At 37.2% G+C, this 21,247-nt stretch overlaps 1 protein-coding gene across 1 annotated transcript in view; it reads left to right on the top strand.

Annotated features, from left to right (window-relative positions):
• Positions 1-18,541, top strand: part of LOTGIDRAFT_91892 (hypothetical protein) — a gene marked incomplete at both ends in the record, with an annotated part of 28,767 nt that extends 10,226 nt beyond the window's left edge. The window contains 2 exons of the mRNA XM_009067438.1: positions 17,096-17,886; positions 18,199-18,541. Of these exons, the coding sequence (XP_009065686.1) occupies positions 17,096-17,886; positions 18,199-18,541 (1,134 nt within the window). The remainder of the gene's footprint in view (positions 1-17,095; positions 17,887-18,198) is intronic.
• Between the last annotated feature and the right edge of the window lie 2,706 nt (positions 18,542-21,247).

Here is a 21,247-nt window from a genome sequence, read left to right as displayed (position 1 = left end):
CTGATATCACCAATTTGCACCATTTCGATTTTCAATCGGGCGTCTGTAGTTTCTACAATTCCACTCAAAGTAAGAGTTTTATGACGTCACTTTCACAAAAGCTGCTATTGATATAATTATTAGGGACCTTTGTGACGTCATGAATGCATAATATAATTTGAATTGAAGAACTACAGACGTCTGATTGAAAATTAGAAAGGCACAAATTGATGATATTAGTGTCCCCCATACACAAAAAGTTCAGAAAAACGTTTTACAATCCCTTTAACTTACACCAACGCATTTTACAAAATCAAGGAATACAGCGGCGCCACAATCTCCCAGAGAGAAATCAGAAACAAAAAATCGTTCATAAAATAAAAACAGAAAAGTATAAGACTAGCCAACACGATTTGACCATTACGATAGAAAACAGTTATAATGTATAATTATAAAATAACTATAAATAATGGTAGAATAATGAAATAAATATAAAGCAATATTATATGACTAATTAACTTATTAATCGATATCAGGCAATCTTGCCTCATTAATTATACATTTAGTCTTATCAATCTCCACCATATTTCACTGTTTACTACGCTCGTAAATTAGCTGTTTCCGTACCGATTCCACTCGTACCGAATAATCACACTCGTACATCAACTCGTAAACCGACTGTTTCTATACAGCTACAGGCTGTTACCGAAGAACTTGCTCGTAAACTGGCTGTTAACGTAAGGCAGAATCTTTTTCAGGTAGGGAAATTGTTCATTCCGAACTACGTCACTCGTAAACCAGCTGTTTCCATAAAATTACACTCGTAACTACCGACTGTTACCGAACAATTACACTAGTAAACCGACTCTCACACCGACTGTTTCCGCACAACCACGCTCGGAATCTAAACTCTCGAACCAACTGTTTCTGTACAATAACACTCGTAAATATATGGCAGAGTGTTTCAAGAAAAGACGAGTCGTCATTCTAACTTTCAAACTAGGATATTACTGCATACGCACGGATTTGAAGGCTCAAATTTTGACAGTGGGCTGTAAACACCATTACTGATTAGATTAGCTAACTTCCTGTTTCTGAGACTAAGGTGGGATTGGTGAAACAGTGACGAACACGTCCCGGTATAAACCTTCATTTCATTTCTAATTGGTCTAATGTAATTTGCAACACCATGCAGCGTGCAATGAGGAGAATGAACCTATTTCTTTTGACATAGATACTCGAGATAGAGTGTTTTTAGAATAAGCCATGTTCAAGCCTTCTTACATGCTCTTTTGTTCTTTAATGTCTTTTGATGTCTTTGTTTCTCCGTATTGATTTTCAATTGTCCTTATTATTACCTGTTTAGTCACAATGTCGGGACTCGGGAGGTTCGTTCAACTGTTAGGGTGGCCCGGGGGTAGGGGCAAGATTAATTGTAGGACAATGACATTCCCGAGGATAAAGGTAAGATTACTTATGGAGCAATAACATTTTGTAGATTGTAACATTGAACTAGTACCCTGGTTCCCATGCCCTGGGGTGTTGGACTAGGGTGTCAGGGCTGTGGCCAACTGGTGTAGGAGAAGAATTTATTTTGAATTGAGAGAGCACCTCACATCATTAAATGCCTCAAGTGTGGTCGAAGCAATTTTTTGGGGTGTGAAAGGTTCACGGATGTGGAAGCTGACACGGGAGTAGCGCATGATCTGTTCATAGATGAAAAGTAACAAACTCACCGAACCGAAGCAGTAAGGCAGCATCGACAGTATTCTAAGGTGTAGCTCCAGTTGACCTCCAAACGCATCTTCAATAACTTTTAATACCTGAAATGAAACGACACAATATTATAAATTCTTTATTTTACATGGGTCAGAATTAGGTCCAATACACCAAAGTGACATGGTCCTGCCTCAAATACAGTCCATGGTGTTAATACAACTAATAACAGTCATGGATGCAAAAATACCAGACGCAACGGTTCCGTAGGTGAATGCTTCAGGCCGTACTAAATGGTAATTTAAATAACTAAAAATGACGATTATTCAGAAATAGTTAGACATATAATTTACTAACATAGTTCACAAAGTACTCTTTTCACATAAAAATTTTATTCGTGTGCAGAAAGTGAGAATAATTTTGTACGGTATCCAATTTGTGTAATCTATTTCAAATCAATCTTAAGCATGAAACGAAAGATATTGACATGTTGTTCTTTATGACTGTGGAATTATTTCATGAGATTCGATTACATGGTATAAAAACGGCGGTTGTGGTGCAAAGAGATTATACCTGCTAAAAGACGTGAAGTTGAAGTCGGTTCGGAAAGATAATAGGCAATTACAAGTAGTCTGAAAAATAAATTTTGTCAAGGATTCAGTCTACGTGCTGGTCCTTGACCAAATCACTTAGTAAAGACCCGAAAAGGCCCGGGTTTCACTTTTACAACGATAGCAATTTAGCTTGGCTCAGATTTTTTCTATGATCTTCAAATAACAACAACTTAGGTTCTCGAGGATTCTGTCCACCAGCTAGTCCTTGTCTAAACCTCTTGGTAATGATTTTAAAACTCTACCCAAGGTTCTCTCGGATCGTGTCTACCTGCTGGTCCTTGAACAAACCTCTTAGTTAAGACCCTAAAAGGTCTGGGTTTCACTTTTACAACGATAGATTTTTTCTATGATCTTCAGATAACAACAACTTAGGTTCTCGAGGATTCTGTCTACCAGCTGGTCCTTAGTCAAGCCTCTTAGCAAATACAGTTGAATTTGTCGATAAGCCTTACACGGCGGGATTGACATGGCTAAATTGTTAAGATGCCTGTCTAGCAGCTGAGTTCTATAATGATCTACGGTCCTCGTATATAGTTGAATCGCCTGGAAAACTTACAAATTTGAATTTTAAACTGAAAACTCGTGAGATTTAACGAGAATGAAAATTAGTCGAAACTTCAACGTGATAATGAGAAAATGGCGTCTGCCTGCAAATTGTGAATTATTTGTTTTTATTTGTCATCAGGGGGATAAGTTAATGATCTCGTTGCTAGACTAATATGGTTCCAGTAAATTGTCACATTGTCGTAAGAAAATGTTTTGTGCACCGTTGAGACTTGAAAATGTTAATACGCCAATGCAGAGATTTTTCCAAATGTTAAAAGGGTTAACGTCGGTTAAATAGTTCCTCGTCATGCTTAAGATAGCCCATTTTCAGTTGTTTGGAGTAATTTTTTGAAAGAATATTAGATGCGTGGTTCATGTGTAATTTTATGGCGTATTGATAGACTCAATGGCTCACGAACTGGAGTAATGATGGACACATTAGCTACTAACCGACGTATTGATATGCTGTGTGACGTAATGACGTGCTGGCTGACGTAATGACGTGCTGGTTGACGTAATGACGTGCTGGCTGACGTAATACCGTGCTGACTGACATTCTGGCCTGCTGGCTGACCTTCTGACGTGTTGCCGTTATGACGTTTTGTCTGACGTAATGACATGCTCACTAACTATTTTAATGACGTGAAGTTTTGTCGATGTGACTGATGTAATGGCACGTTGAAAGACGGAATTATCATGTATTCAAAACGACGCTCAAGTGCGTTGTTATTACATACAACCCTAGACGTTTTATCACTCATGTGAGATCTAAAATGACAATCGTCAATATTGTTTTTTTAAGATCCATTGGAGATTTTAGAAATAAAATTAAACCCAGTAAGATTTTTATTGAAAGTGGCTTGAGAGACGGAAATCGACCAGAACTAACCTATATTCAATGTTGCGAGGTTCAGCTCATCTACTCGCTTCTATAAAGTGGTATTTTCTCGCCTTTCTCTCAGCCTAAAGATGCTACTTAATGGATGGTATCGTCTGAAGTTTAATCCACCACAAGAAAGAATCGACTAGATAATAGTTGCCAATAAATGTCGGCACTATACTTCATTTTCTACAGTATTATTACGTTTTTCGCTTCGAATCATTTTTTTAAATGTTAAAGGAATATAGATGGCTATAGTAAAGCTCATTTCCAGTCATCCGTCTCCCTTTTCAGATTGGAAGTCTCAAACTTTAAAGGGAAAGATTTGCATTTCGTTTGACCAATTGTACTTGAGTCTCAGAAATTGGAGTGGTACCCCAAATTAATTTCTAACATATTTACAAAATATGATTTTTGTGTGTTTTTGCCTCAAAATATGAGTCAGAATACACCAATCAACCGCATTTTGAACCTCAACCACGAAAGCTGTCCCCCTAAAATGTCAGTGTGCCCCCTCACTCCCTGTAGGGTGGCGCCGCCACTGTCTATATCAATATATAAGATAAAGAAGTTTGAAGAGGTCAATAAGAGATTGATTTTTAGTAACTAATGATATTATCTTTAATCTATTCTCGAACATTGATCTCCATCGATCATTACATACCTATATACTTATTTATATACACCGGATATGACGTAAGATTTAGTTATCAATATACACCTGATATGACGTAAGATCTAGTTATCAATATACACCGGAAATGATGTTAGCAAACAAAATTACTTAAAGTTTACAGGATATGACGTAAGCCAAGCATCTTATCGAATCAGAATCGAAATTACTAACATCAAAAAACAATCGCACCGTCCAATCAAATAGCATTTCGTGATACAAGAATAGTGGCTATTGTAGTCAAGGTATGAGATGGTAATAGTTTGGCATTGTGAAAATGGTCTTTCATGGAACTTTTTGATATTTAATAATAGCTTGCATCAGAAATATGTTTTCAAACCTTTTGATCTATTTGGTCTTTTTTTTATGGATTCTGAGATCTAATAATGCTCTTAATCACTAGTATTTTTCTGATTTTAAAAAGTTAATTCTGATTTAAGAGCTTCAAATGGAAAAAAATAACAAAAAAAAACCCTATAATTCAATAACCTTTTGATATTTAATTCTTGGATAAAAAATTTTGTTTTTTGGTTTTTTTTTTCTATTTTTGAAAACATGAGATTAGACACGTGCAAACATATCCTACTGTTCTGTATCTTATAGAGCAAATGTAATTTAATGTAGTTTTATATCCTACTGTTCTATGAAATGGAGTTTTATATCCTTCTGTTCTGTATCTTATTGGATTAATGAAATGAAATGTAGTTTTATATCCTACTGTTCTGTATCTTATAGAGCAAATGTAATTTAATGTAGTTTTATATCCTACTGTTCTATGAAATGGAGTTTTATATCCTTCTGTTCTGTATCTTATTGGATTAATGAAATGAAATGTAGTTTTATATCCTACTGTTCTGTATCTTATTGGACTAATAAAATGAAATGTAGTTTTATATCCTACTGTTCTGTATCTTATCGGACTTACGAAATGAAATGGAGTTTTATATCCTACTGTTCTGTATCTTATTGGACTAATGAAATGAAATGGAGTTTTATATCCTACTGTTCTGTATCTTATTGGACTAATGAAATGAAATGTAGTTTTATATCCTACTGTTCTGTATCTTATTGGACTAATGAAATGAAATGGAGTTTTATATCCTACTGTTCTGTATCTTATTGGACTAATGAAATGAAATGGAGTTTTATATCCTACTGTTCTGTATCTTATTGTACTAATGAAATGAAATGGAGTTTTATATCCTACTGTTCTGTATCTTATTGAACTAATGAAATGAAATGGAGTTTTATATCCTATTGTTCTGTATCTTATTGAACTAATGAAATGAAATGGAGTTTTATATCCTATTGTTCTGTACCATATTGAACTAATGAAATGAAATGTAGTTTTATATCCTATTACTATGTATCTTATTGAACTAATGAAATGAAATTGAGTTTTATATCCTACTGTTCTGTATCTTATTAGACTATTGAAATGAAATGTAGTTTTATATCCTACTGTTCTGTATCTTATTGGACTATTGAAATGAAATGGAGTTTTATATCCTACTGTTCTGTATCTTATTAGACTATTGAAATGAAATGTAGTTTTATATCCTACTGTTCTGTATCTTATTGGACTATTGAAATGAAATGTAGTTTTATATCCTACTGTTCTGTATCTTATTGGACTATTGAAATGAAATGGAGTTTTATATCCTACTGTTCTGTATCTTATTGAACTAAGGAAATGAAATGGAGTTTTATATCCTATTGTTCTGTATCTTATTGGACTATTGAAATGAAATGGAGTTTTATATCCTACTGTTCTGTATCTTATTGAAAAATGGAATGAAATGAATGGAGTTTTACGTGCTACTTTTCTGCGCCGTGTGGGCTAATGACGGACAGCGCCATTCAGGGTGCAATGAGTGAATCACTATTCGACTAATGAAATTTTATATTGAACTGCTCAGCATTGTTGTTATTCAAAACATTAATAGAGACACTAACGGTACGTCGCAATTTGGATGCCACAGCTGGCGCTTTCGTGACCATTTCAACCATTTCACCAAATACTCTGTGGGGGTTTCGGAATTGTCATGGCATCCATCATTTCAAATGTCAGTTCCGGGTTATAAGGAACTGTAGTCGCTGTTCCGCATATAAAAAGGCGTATAATGGATCTCTAATCACCCCCTAGGCATTCGCCCACATTAAAGCCTCTGACAAGCGCTTTAACGTGGAACTTTGCTGCATAAAATAGCGATTAGACACGTAATTTCAATCTGTACAAATGCCTCGCATGTCGATAAAGAATATATTCTATATGATCATTGAGCGGTTTAATTCTGTCCGTGTACTTGTTTTCAACTCGATAAAATCAAATCTTTTAATCAGCTTTAATATTACGTGCTTTTAACAAAAAGATATGTACAAAAATATGGTTCTTTATAAAAAATCACAGGATATTATCGTTAATGAGTAAAGGAGCAATACCGGTTAGCATATCTTTCAGAGAGTTCAAGTAGCTAAAAATATTTCTTTGGTATTTAGGTTTGTCAACTTAGCATCTCTTTCTGAGAGTCCACATAGCTGATAATCTATATTTGGAATTTAGGTTTGTCAACTTAGCATCTCTTTAAGCGAATCCACATTGCATGACGTGCCCTTTTTATGGGGTAAGAGTGTGTGGGGGGAGGGGGGAGGGGGGGAGGGGGGAGGGGGATGGGGTAACTATGACAACATATAATCAAACTCCCTTTAAATCCAATCATGTGCTAGATGTAAGGATGACAAGAGTGACTTAGTTGGTCCAGCTCAGTTTCTATAGTAAGGATGACGAAAATAAACGAAAAGTCCATTCATGTGCTAGATGTAAGGATGACAAAAACCTATTAAGTGGACAAAAAAATGGATGAGCTCCTTTAAGCCCAATCAAGAACTAGATATAATCAGTGGACTAGCTCCTTTTAAGTCCAATCAAGTACTAGATATAATCAGTGGAGTAGCTCGTTTAAGTCCAATCAAGTACTAGATATAATCAGTGGACTAGCTCCTTTTAGGTCCAATCAAGTATATTAGATATAATCAGTGGACTAGCTCCTTTTAAGTCCAATCAAGTACTAGATATTATCAGTGGACTAGTTCCTTTAAGTCCAATCAAGTACTAGGTATAATCAGTGGACTAGCTCCTTTAAGTCCAATAAAGTGCTAGATATTATCAGTGGACTAGTTCCTTTAAGTCCAATCAAGTACTGGATATAATCAGTGGACTAGTTCCTTTAAGTCTAATTAAGTACTAGGTATAATCAGTGGACTAGCTCCTTTAAGTCCAATCAAGTGCTAGATATTATCAGTAGACTAGTTCCTTTAAGTCCAATCAAGTACTAGATATTATCAGTGGAGTAGTTCCTTTAAGTCCAATCAAGTGCTCGATATTATCAATGGACTAGTTCCGTTAAGTCCAATCAAGAACTAGATATAATCAGTGGACTAGTTCCTTTAAGTCCAATCAAGTACTAGGTATAATCAGTGGCTGACATAAGAGCATGCGATGAAAACCAGGGTGCAGTTCAGAGTCAAATTGATTACATAGATTAAAGACTGGATGATTAGATGTGCCTTGCGGTTGACGGCGGAACATAGAAGAGCAATCTGCCTGCAGGTATTGATTAATAGAGTGAATGGAATCATTCCTGGAATACATATCACTCTATTACTGATTAGATGATGGAATCCTGCCTGGAAATTGATAATCTCAGACTCAATGCCATTGACAAGTGGTTTGGAAATTGGACAAGGAAATTTATTACCTGTCGTTCTTTATCTATTCTCAGATAATTTCTCCATTCAACCGTTCTTCAGCATTCATTATTTTTTCATTTATATTTACATATTATTCTTTCATTCACTCATTCATTCGTTCCTTCGTTCTTTCATTCACTCATTCATTCGTTCCTTCGTTCTTTCATTCACTCATTCATTCGTTCCTTCGTTCTTTCATTCACTCATTCATTCGTTCCTTCGTTCTTTCATTCTCTCTTTCATTCGTTCCTTCGTTCTTTCATTCACTCATTCATTCGTTCCTTCGTTTTTTCATTCACTCATTCATTCGTTCCTTCGTTCTTTCATTCACTCATTCATTCGTTCCTTTGCTCTTTCATTCTTCCTACATTCATTCGTTTGTTCGTTCATTCTTTTATTCCATCATGTACCTGCCCTGCATGAAAAATTCATTCGCTCGTTCATTCGTTTTTTCATCCGCTGGTTCTGTATTCATTCATTTGTTCTTTCCAGTTCTGTACGTTCTTTTCATTAGTTGGTTCATTCAATCCAACTTTTCTTCTTTCTTCCTTCGTTCATTCATTCATTCGTTCATTCACTCCATCCGACTTCCTTTGTTCGATCCTCTTCGGTGGTTAGTTCATTCGCGTGCTCATTCATTCATTCATTTATTCAATTATTCTGTTCATAAATTCATTCTCTCATTCCATCCGACTTTCTTTGTTCGATCCCCATCGGTGGTTAGTTCATTCATTCATTCATTCATTCATTCATTGTTCCTTTTATTTGATCATTCGTTTACTCATGCATCATCATTTATATATATAACTATATATATTGATCAAATCAATTTGTTAGTTACCTCATATATCATATAGTATTAACCATCGAGCTTGAGATGAAATGAATGGAGTTTTACGTCCGATTTTCTAATTTACTATATCCATATATCACCCACTATGAATGAAATAGATCTAATAGGAGTTTTACGCATTGTTTGATTTATTTTATTTACCATAAATCGACTTGAATTTGATAAAAGTGAAGGGAATGGAGTTTTACGTCCTATTGTCCTTATCAACCATAAACATTGTCCAGTATCAGTATGAATATGACACAAAAAGGGAGTTTTACTTCTGAAAACGATAGATTGCCAGGTAATACATACAGCCTCCATGGATTATATCCGGAATGGGGACTCATATAGCTTCTATTTGACCATAACAAGATCCTTTCCAACGTATAATTCAAATCAAACTACACAGCACAAAGGGAAATGAAGTTTAGTTCATCACCTCCTTCCTCTCTTTCCATCCCAAAATGTGCCATAAGCCTGAGTTTCTATCGAGAACAGGCCACGTGTTCTTTTGATTTTAACTAACAAGGAGTCACATTGCCATTAGCTTCAAGAACACCGGAAGTAGCTTACGCCTTCATTCATTTGACCGGAAACCAGATTCTCTAGTTCTCAGACAGAACGAGACTTTGCGACACAATTAGTAGAAGGCTATGCTCTAATGGAACATAACTGAAACCGACATTTTGAAGGGAAACTGTTCTCAATGTTAACTAGTTCCCATTTGACAGAAACCGTAAGACTTCTTAAAGTTACAATTATTCATTCAATGTTAAAAAGATTCAAAGGTGAAAGGGGGGGGGGGGGGGGTGAGGTTCTTGGTGGATGAAATCACTTAATTGAAAACAGAAACACTTCTTAAGCTTGGTCGTCGTTTCCATTAGACCACACCTTTACGTTCATTCGCCCATTCATTCATTCATTCATCTCTCATTCAACCACTCATTCAATCATTCATTCATTCATATCAATCAGCCAGTAGGGCACACTTTCATTCATCCATTCATCTCTCACATATTCATTCATCCCTTCATTCATTCATTCAACCAGTCATTCATTCATTCATTTATTCATTCCCTCACACAATGATGTTTACCATTGGTTCATTATTAAGAGAGCGGGGATTAACAGAGGGCCATTATCAGAAGATAATGGTAAATAAGACAGCCTATCGTCACGATACAAGGTTTAACGGTGAGACAAAAAAAGAATGTATTCAAATTGTTGAAAGTCTTATTTCGTGATTCTATACCATCAGCTGGATAAAAACGACTTTTACCAGACTAATCATCTGAAATCTTAAAAACACAAATGAAGCCTTTCAGAAAGAATCGTCAGGGTTATGTTTCACTGTTTTTTGACACACAATGAACAGAAGTTGGACGACCTACTTTCCTGTCATTTGGGCTAATACGGACAATGGGGGGAAACTTTCAGAAACAAAAGTAGACGGGCAACACCATGAAGTGTACAATGAGAAAAAGCACCTCTAACCTACTCTGTCAGGTTTTGCACTGCTGAGGATTTTTAATTTATACTATAGTACACGACACGACGCCTTGGTTTATTTTCTCTTTTTTTATGCGGGATTGGGTCTGCTCCACGCCAGTAAATAACTTCCTTTGACGTCTACCAATTTGCCCTAATGTTGTCAACATACGAGCTGTTGCTTCTGCATAGCCGTTTGGGAGATTCAAAGACTTTCGCCTACGTACCACGAACTCTTATTTTGACACAAAATCTTCATGGTAACAAGCTGTGATCTTTGTCTCAAAGTTTTTCCGCTGTCAATCAATTCTGAGTTTGAATTAAAGGTTTGAACTGACGTTTAGCACTTGTTTGTCTTCATTATTGAAATAAAAATGAAACTAATTTAAGCTGCCAGAAAACAATCTAGCCATCAAAGACTGTTTGTAAATGGAAAAATTAAAATCCAGCTGAGTTGTAGCATGTTCAACTCTGAAAGACTGCTGTGAAAACGGAAATAAGAGAAGTAACTAACACAAGAAGATTCGTTATCAAGTAGAGATGGCTCTCTCTTTTAAAACACACGCTGTTAGAATCGTGGTTATTAGACGAACTTGGCATCATTATGACTGAAATTGGTATCTGATATGGTACTCGAACTTGGCATAATTACGACTGGATTTGGTATCGGTACCGCTGAAGCTGTGCATGTTAAAAACCAAGAACGAATGATTGAGCCGACAAAGTAGTATTCTGATATTGAAGATAGTGGCGTCAATGATGATGATGATGTAGACAACGAATGATTATGATTACGATACTAACAATGATGATGATGTCAAGGATGATGATAATGACGCCAAGAATCATGATTATGACGTCAAGGATGATGATAATGACGTTGAGGATAATGATAATGACGTCAAGGATAAAAATGATGCCGATAAAAAATAGAAGTCCTAAAGTATAATGGCGTAAGAGATAACGATGATGATGATGAAGACAAAAACTCGGATGAATATTGAGACGATAAAAGCAAACACAATACACTCAACCAGACACCCACGCTTTAGGATGGTTTGTCTATTTTACGGATTGTTAGACCTGTCCCATATTTCAATCAGAAAAAGAGATAATGATGGAGCGGCTTGTCGTAACAAAGCGAATAAAACAATATTAGATAATTTCTTGAGGCCAATGACATTTTACCAATATGGATGTCGAAAAGACAAATATTGGTTTTGTTATTAATTTCTATCGTGTTCAGTGGCTCAACTACCGTAAGGATTGGTTTAACCAAGTCCACAGCCCCCCACCCCTAAGGGCACCCCCATCAACAGGAAGAGAGAATATACAAAATATAGATAAAATAGTGAAATAGCATTGTCTACAGACTGAAAATATTTAAATTAACAGGCATTAAATTGACCTACTGTGGGGTCTCAGAATGCAGGGAAACATATGTTTAAAAAATGTTCAGGGAGGGGCGCTAATCCACTTATGTCCCAGGGCCCCCAATCATCTAGAAGAGCAAAATTCGCTGAAAAATATCGGGCAACAATCCGAAAACAAAGAAAAATACAGGCAAAAATCGTGGGTAAATTTCGGGCAAACCTGCCTTCCCCGTCTCTCCACCCTTCGGCCCGTGCACCTATGAGTCCCAGGCCCAGCTTGGGAACAAGTGTGATAGATGATCAGCTTGTCAACAAGGTGACATTATAACATTATTGTCTTAGTTGACATTTCATCTTTACTCTTGACATTTGACTGGCATCGGTAAATTTACCACAACTAAAAGCCAGGAGCAATTAGTATAGAATTGTAAATGTCTTCATACTATGATATAGAAATCGCTTCAATCGCTTTATATAACTACTGGTATATTATATATGTGAATTTAATAGAAGTCTCTTTTAAAGATCTCTTTCAATGTTTAAAGGGATTGACCTAGCAGACGACAATCAAACTCGCTACAGACTATCCAACCAGACGACAACCCAACTAGCTACTTACTGTCCAACCAGACGACAACCCAACTAGCTACGTACTGTCCTAGCAAACGACAATCCAACCCAACTGAGCTATCCCACTACCCTAAACGACGACAATCCAACCTACTCAAGGCTGAGCTATTCCACCTCCCTAGCAGACGATGATTCTATTCGCTACAGACTAAGATATCCCACTGTTCTAGCATACGATGATTCAACTCGCTACAGACTAAGATATCCCACTGTCCTAGCAGACGACAATCCTACTTGCTACAGACCGAGCTATCCCACTGTTCTTGCAGACGACAATCCAACTCGCTTCAGGCTGAGTTATCCCACGACTTCGGGGACAAGTACACTGATAATACATGAAAACGCTATTAAGTATTTACATCAAAAGTTCAGAAGCGGAACTAGGCAACGATAATTCTACTCGCTACAGACTAAGATATCCCACTGCCCTAGCAGACGATGATTCAACTCGCTACAGACTAAGTTATCCCACTGTCCTAGCAGACGATGATTCAACTCGCTACAGACTAAGATATCCCACTGTCCTAGCAGACGATGATTCAACTCGCTACAGACTAAGTTATCCCACTGCCCTAGCAGACGATGATTCAACTCGCTACAGACTACGATATCCCACTGTTCTAGCAGACGATCATTCAGCTCGCTACAGACTAAGATATGCCACTGTCCTAGCAGACGATGATTCAACTCGCTACAGACTAAGATATCCCACTGTCTTAGCAGACGACAATCCAACTCACTACCGACTGAGCTATATCGCTGTTCTTGCAGACGACAATCCAACTCGCTTCAGGCTGAGTTATCCCACGACTTTGGGGACAAGTACACTGATAATACATGAAAACGCTATTAAGTATTTACATCAAAAGTTTTTGAAGCGGAACTAGGCGACGATAATTATCGTTTGTAATGAAGTAGAAGTCTAATTAGTGAGAATAATTAACAAATAATTAGCCATTGATTGATTGAGTTTTACCACTATGAGTATTTTAGGACTTAATCGCTGGTACATGATAATGATTTACCAACGGGGTTCGACGTTGTCTTGCCATTGGTGTACTTGCACGAATTTCTCTTAATGAAGGGCTAATAACTGTTTAGTCCCAGACAGTGTTACAATCAGTGTAGACTATCTGAAAGGTAATGAAATGAATGGAGTTTTACAAAATAAACAGTAATAACTATGTGGACTATCCGACAGAGAATCTCGGTTGACCATCTATAATACCAATTAAACTATAAGCTATGTATAAGCTATGTGGACTCTCTGAAAGAGAGACATAGTTGACAACTCGAGTTACAGGGTGGCACCAGGGGTACTGGAAGAGTAAGCAAGTCGCGCATCGCTAGCGACACCCACAACAGCTGAAAGAGTAAGCAAGTCTCACCTCGCTAGCGGCACCAACCACAGCTGAAAGAGTAAGCAATTCGCACCTCGCTAGCGACAACCGCTACAGCTGAAAGATTAAGCAAGTCTCACCTAGCCAGCGGCACCCGCTACAGCTGTAAGATTAAGCAAGTCTCACCTCGCTGGTGGCACCCGCCACAGCTGAAGGATTAAGCAAGTCTCACCACGCTAGCGGCAACCGCCACAGAACGTACTCTAATGGTTCGCAATTTCAATATAGCAGCTATCAGCTAGAAATACTTTACAAGATTATAGTCGGCGGTGTCTCGTTAGGTTTTGTTTTCACGACCATGTTAATGGATTTTTAAATTGTTTAGTTCGTTTTCAAATCGTTCGATTCTGTTTCCGCATTATCAAGCCAAATGATTTCACAAATAAAATAAGAAATTAATGAAAAAAGCTGAAATTGAGTGAGTTATCCAATTAAAGTCAATTGCTTTAAGCCTCACAATTATAGCTTTAATAGAAACCAACCGATTGTTACCAAAAAAACAATCTTTCCCCATTTCACTTGACATTTCCGAGACTCTTTTATTTTGCAATTTTGCGTGGGTTTTTTATAACTTAATAATTGACTTTGTTTTTCAATACATATTTCAATTTCAATCTTATTTTCTTTTATTTCAAAAGCCCCGAATCGATAATCATGATTGGTCTCCAGAAAATTAAGGACGCTAATGATAAGGGTTGCTGTCGTTTTCTTAGATACAGCCTACAATCAGGTTAAAATACAGATCTGGAAGTTTCGGCCACGCTAAAGATATCTCGACAGTTGGAAATCGTAAACTTGTAAATTTCGGGCTTAAAAAACCATTCTGATTATGATGGTTTAACATTTTATACTGCAGCTAACGTGGCAGGTGTATCTAACACAGTGGCTTAACTACCACAGGGTCTGGTTGAACCTAGTCCACGGACCCCACCCTAAAGTGTAGTCGAACCCCTGAAAAAAAGCAAGAGAGCATATTAAAAATGCAGAGGAGGGGTCTCAACTCACTTAGGTCTAAGGGGCCCCTACCATTTAGCTGCGCCACCGATCTGACTATCAGTGGCGTTCCACACTAGAAAAATGCTGGCTAAGTTTGGCCTCCCAACATTCAAATCATTTATCATTTTACACAGTGAAAGAATGACCCTTAAAATATTTGGCCCTGCTGGGACCCGTCACCGGACCAACTCTACTGCTGACAATGTTTCAATTTTGAATTCATAATTCTGATTTGTGTATGATATTTCCACAGTTTGGCTTGGTGATATTTTCACGATGTTTGTAATGTATTAAAGTGATATTTATGATTCAAGCATCGGGGCTACATGGTTTATTACTTACGCTTGTCATACAACTTGTTAGTTTTAGCATTTAGCAGGATTTTTAAATGAAATTTTAATGTTTTATGAGCAGCTTTTTATCTGAATCTATATGGAGGATTATTATCATGTTCAATTTATGACTTCTGTTTCCAGGAAGGTATTTTCGTTTATGTTTTGGTTAGATTAAACCTAATGATCGTGTCTATCGACCAAACCGAAAGTAACTCATGGCGCGAAATTGAGCACTGTTTATATCATGCATTATTAAATTTCATACAATGGAACGAAACTAATGAATTTGATCGAAATTTGGGATATAGTCCAACAATTAGAATTCGAAAAAGAAAAATTTCCCTCGTTACACACTGCACTGCGTTGCCATTCATCATAAGCCATATCAGATGCGGAAATGTAGAACGCACAATTCCATTCACTTTATTTCATTTGAAAATACATCGATTTGAGCTGCACTTAAAACCCCAGACTTCTGTGTACAGAATCCTTTCACGTGACAAAAACAGTGATCGATGGCCTTGTTACGTATTTGAAAAAAAAAACATCAAAGGTCCATTAATTAAATGTCGGCTTTATTTAATTTCGACTGAAAAAATACTCTTAATGAACAAAAATAATCCTTATTACCAATGAAAATAGTTCGTAGGAAGACCGATATTACGTAACCTTTTAAGTCATACCATCTAGTCTAGCCATTTCAAGCTAATATCTTGACTGAAATTGCCACCTCTCTGGTAATATCTAAGTCAGTAAATGGTACCACATTAAAGTCAAGCTATTGCAAACTGCATCTAATGCCCTTTATTTTATCGCAGAAGTTTGTAAATGCAGCGATTTCTTATACCTTGTCTGCAATAGCCACCTCTCTTGTACATGTATCACAGCCAATCTGAGCCCTCGACAGAAAGTTGGTAAACCATTACCTATACTGCTTACAGTCTTTATGTCGAGAGCTTTGATTGGATGTATTCGCTAGCATACAATCCAACCATTTAACTACAAGAGAGGTGGCTTTTGCAGACAAGGTATAAGAAATCGCTGCATTTACAAACTTCTGTGATAAAATAAAGGGCATTAGATGCAGTTCGCAATAGCTTGACTTTAATGTGGCACCAGAAACCATTTTCTCGTCAAGGGAATTGTTCGAATCACTTGTAACCGATCGTTAATCTTTCTAAGGAGTAAAAGTAAAAAAAATCAGAATTTGAGATCACCCTCGAGCTGTCTCATAAGAATTAACAAGTTATAAAGTTAACAATATTTAAAATAAGACACAGTTGACAATATTAGAGTCCCTCACAAATCAGGATTCAAACTTCATGTATATTCACTTCCCAGACCACTTAATCGGTCCCCAGGACGACTTAATATTGCATTGAAAAGACGACTCTAGCCTTTTAATTCCTCAGATTTTCATTTGCGTGGGTGGTTCTCAACCTTATATTTTTTAGTGTGTCAGTAGGTCAGAGATCTTTGCAATATTTCACATGTAATAAATCAAAATAAATGGATTTTACGTCCTATTTTTTTTGCTCTTGATTGTGTCAATGAAGAAAGGCGGTGTGCAATGAAGGGAATTACGCCTGGACACGTGTATTAGCCTATTGACTAAAAGGAAACAATTTTAATAGACGCAATTCATTTAAACTGTGCGAACAAGCTGGAATGAAAAACTCATATTCGACATGTCAGCAACATTTAGTGCTCTCTATGCAGTCCGCGCTCCTTGTTAATGAATTTCATTTGGTTGTGCGTTATTTAAAAATAGTCCGATTTTTAAAATTCTTTCATCTTGACTTTGATATACACATATCAAAATACTCAATGCAAGTTAACTCATACTGAAATTTTTATTCCGTATTTTTTTCTAATTTCAGGTGAGCAACATGTTTATTGTCAGCCTAGCTATAGCAGATTTAATCGTCGGACTAACCGTCATGCCTATCAGTGCCATCTATATCTTTACCCAGGAATGGCTGTTCGGGGTCGTCGTTTGTCAGGCGTGGATCGGAGTAGACTACATAGCCAGCACGGCCTCCATTTTAAACTTATTTATACTCAGTTTAGATCGCTACTGGTCTGTACGTTCGCCGTTAGTGTATTTACGGAAACGGACGAAACGACGTGCGTTAATAATGATCTCGATTGTATGGTGTGCGTCTTCTATGTGGATTATTCCCATTGTTGCATGGCATCATATTGTGCGCCAGGGAATTCGCATAGTTCCTGAAAACGTCTGCGATACAGAATATGCAACCAATTCCGCATTCAAAGTGATCACCGCATTTTTCAATTTTTATCTTCCGCTCGCAGTCATGTACTCTTTATACATAAAAATATTCCAAGAAATCCGCAAGCGATCGGAGTTCGAATTAGGACAGAGAAATATCGGAACGAAACCGGTAACATATCATGCGTCACCCCCGTCTCATTCCGGTGACGACAGCGATCTTCCGGATCACCACAATTTCACCGAAAACACATATCAACAGCAAGAGTCGTCCGAAGAACAAAAAAGGTCAAGTTATATAGTACGGCGTAGTAACTCAAACGGTAAATCGAATAAAAATTCCAAAAATTCGAAGGGTTACAAAAATCTGCGTTTAATCGCAGTGCAAAGACAGATGAGCAACAGTCGAGAAAACCATTCGAATTCCTACAAAGTGGAGTACGTCTACGACGAAACAGTACTCGATCCGCAAACGGAACGGATAGAGCGGTACTACTACGAAGAACATCTACCATTAACCTCAAAACCTTCATCATCATCTTCGTCAAACCATAAGACTTTAACACGTTCCGATACCTGTACATCACTTTCACAATCATCTTCGTCCGCCAGTACATTCGAAGACGTCCGTCAAGACAACAACGAGAGACCAAAGGGAGATAACTTCTCCATTATGAGCGGTATCCGGAAGATCCGGCAAGCGGAAAAACTATTGGATACAACGGTTACCGTGACAACGGGAAGAAACAGTGATCGCGATAAAACAATGTTTGTGTTACGAGATGATAAAAACAGACGATTAACCGGAGTACTCAATATAAAGGATCGTATACGTCACCTCCGGCAAACTTCAGCATTAACGAAGGAGATTAAAGCGGCTCGACAGTTAGGGGTTATTATGGGAGCGTTCACTCTGTGTTTTTTGCCCTATTTTATACTATTTTTAGTCGTAGCTTTCTGTGAAGGGTGTATTGAACCCGGTTTATTAACCGCTATGACGTGGGTTGGGTATTTAAACTCCACTTTGAATCCGTTTCTGTATCCTTTATGTAACTTGCAGTTTAGGCGGAAATTTAGAAAAATGTTCGGTGTTTTAAATGAACGGAGAAATCATGGGCGGTATGACCTAAATGATAAAAATAGTTTGACTAACGTGAGATTTGATTGATGTATTTTTTTGATTTCATTACAAAATATTTTTTACTTCTCAATTCACATGTTTGTACTAAAAACACTTTAAATACAGATAGAGTGAGTCGTTTATAGATAAACTCGATCAACTGGTATCAAAAGGTTTTGAAGACTAAATGTGTCGACTCAAACATCCAGTGGAAAAGACTTGAGGAAAATGAGTGTAGACTCGATCATCTGGTAGCAAAAGATTTTGAGGAAAATCAGTTAAGTTTCGAACAAAATGTCCTCTATATTGACCGTTTGCAAAATCAAGGTAGACATGATCACCGGTTTTCTCTAACAGGATGGACCAAAGTCACCTAAGCGTGGTTTCTCTTAAATACCTGCTTTGCCAACTGATAAAGTTCATTCTCAACTGTCCGTAACACCCTATGAAATGTAAATCTAATTTAGTGTTCGCCTACAAATTGAAAAAGCGTATTAGTTGGAATGACGGTCGATATCAATGTTCTCAAACGATATATCAGACATTATGACGTCATGAGTGTGCATATAACGTGTATTTGATTAAGGCCTGAGTTCTATCGGCTGGTACAGCAGCAGGACGATACTATCTTTTCAATTAATATTTAAAACTCGTCCCAGATCAACATCACCAATATTGCGCCGTCATCATCAATATGTCCGACGTTTAATCAATCAAGTCCGAACCTTCTTCAATTTCAATAACATAATTTTAAGCAGCTCTTAAAAGAAACTTGTCGTTTTCACAACGATACTTCAGTAGTCTGGAAACGATTGTACATTATCCACAGTTTATATAGAAAATAACACAGAAATATACCACTAGCCTAGTCTCGACAAGCATCTTCACGATATCAAGGTATACCTTGCCCGCAATAGCCACTATTCTTGTATCACGGAATGTAGCAATTTGATTGTATGGCAGCGGATACAGCCAATCAGAGCCCTTGACAGAAAGGCGGTAAACATGATTGCCGAGCTCTGTGAGTGACTGTATCCAGCGTATAATCATATCAATTCGCTTCCGTGATACAAGAAAGGTGGCAATTACGGGCAGGCTATAAGACACAGTTCGTAATATCTTGACATTGTGAAGATGAGGCAAGATATAAGACGAAGTTCGTTATAGCTTGACATTGTGAAGATGAGAAATAGACCGCTAGCCTAGTCTCGAAACATGTCAATCAAAATCTTCAATGTTATGTAGAGAAAGGAATTTTATGTCTTAATTTCAGACGCTTGAGTCATTCAATCAAACCCATTACCACGTACTCAGGTCATCTCAAGACTGAACATTAACATAAGCATACGAAACCAACTTCCGGTCTAACGTTAAATCAATGTCCGGATCAATGATGTCGATTACAAGCAGTCTCGTCTTTTTGTTCTCTGATGTCGTTGGGTATTCAAGGCTTGGTGATCTTTGACAGCTGCAGATCTGTGGCCAGTCACGACTGACTGGAATTTTGACTTCATTAATTGGTATTTCCAGATCCCGACAACTTGTTCCAAAATGGGGGTTAACATGACTTTGGACAATCTCCAAAAGTGATACCGGGTTGAATTGAAATGGTGCTTTAAGTCTTGATTTTCTGGACGTGGTTTGGATGATGAATACGGGGGAGGCTGCAAGCCAGTAGCCAGACTTGATTGTTGGGAGGGTCAAGTAAGTAATCCCCCTGGGTCTCTGATTGGACAAACCCAGTTCACGACAGGTTAAAGGTACTTCATGCCTGGCTGGCTATTTCCATGTCACACCACACAGGGCCGAGTTTCACCGCTTTGTCATTCGACTCGACCAGATCTCACGAAGTATCAACAACAAACCAACAACACAGAATCATCAAATTTGAACCAATCCAACTACCAACTACTACGATTACCAACTACTACGACTACCACCAACTACACAGTTTGCGCTTGAAGCGAACCTTAACTTGTCATCTACCAACAACTATACCTAGTCTGTGATATCAGCTGGAAGTGAACGTCGACTTGTCATCTACCAACCAACCAAGCTGGCTATTTCCATACTTACGTACTCCGTACATACTATTGTAAAGATGAAACCGAATATAGTTCATCCAATTTTGTGTAGAAACTGAAATTTCAACGATATCAATTCATTTTGAACAGGTGTAAAAAACGTGTGATCATTAAAAACTTCAAAACGACTCCGTCATATTTTAAATTGAAAATTTCAAAGTAAAGATAACATTGGTTTATAAAAACACTACTAGGTGCAGATAGCCAAATTTAATTTAGTCTGAAACAAGGCTACATTTATTCTTTGCGTTTTGCTTTGTCTAATAAGACACAAAACAGTACGACATAAAACTCTATTTCATTTCATTAGTCCAATAAGATACAGAACAGTAGTATATAAAACTCTATTTCATTTCATTAGTCCAATAAGATACAGAACAGTAGAATATAAAACTCTATTCCATTTCATTAGTCCAATAAGATACAGAACATAACAATAATACACATATGGGTAATGATCGAGGCTACAAGTAGTAGTCACAATGAAAGGTCATTATAACGTCGTGATAACCACGAGACAAGACTTGCTCATCCGGTCGGTTTTAACTTGGTAATGAAATTTTAATGAAAAGGAAATGCCTTCTTGATTGCTGGA

Source organism: Lottia gigantea (assembly GCF_000327385.1).
Source record: "Lottia gigantea unplaced genomic scaffold LOTGIsca_82, whole genome shotgun sequence".
NCBI lineage: Eukaryota > Metazoa > Mollusca > Gastropoda > Lottiidae > Lottia > Lottia gigantea.
The sequence above is the reverse complement of the archived record's forward strand: the minus strand, read 5'-3'. Positions and strand labels throughout refer to the sequence as shown.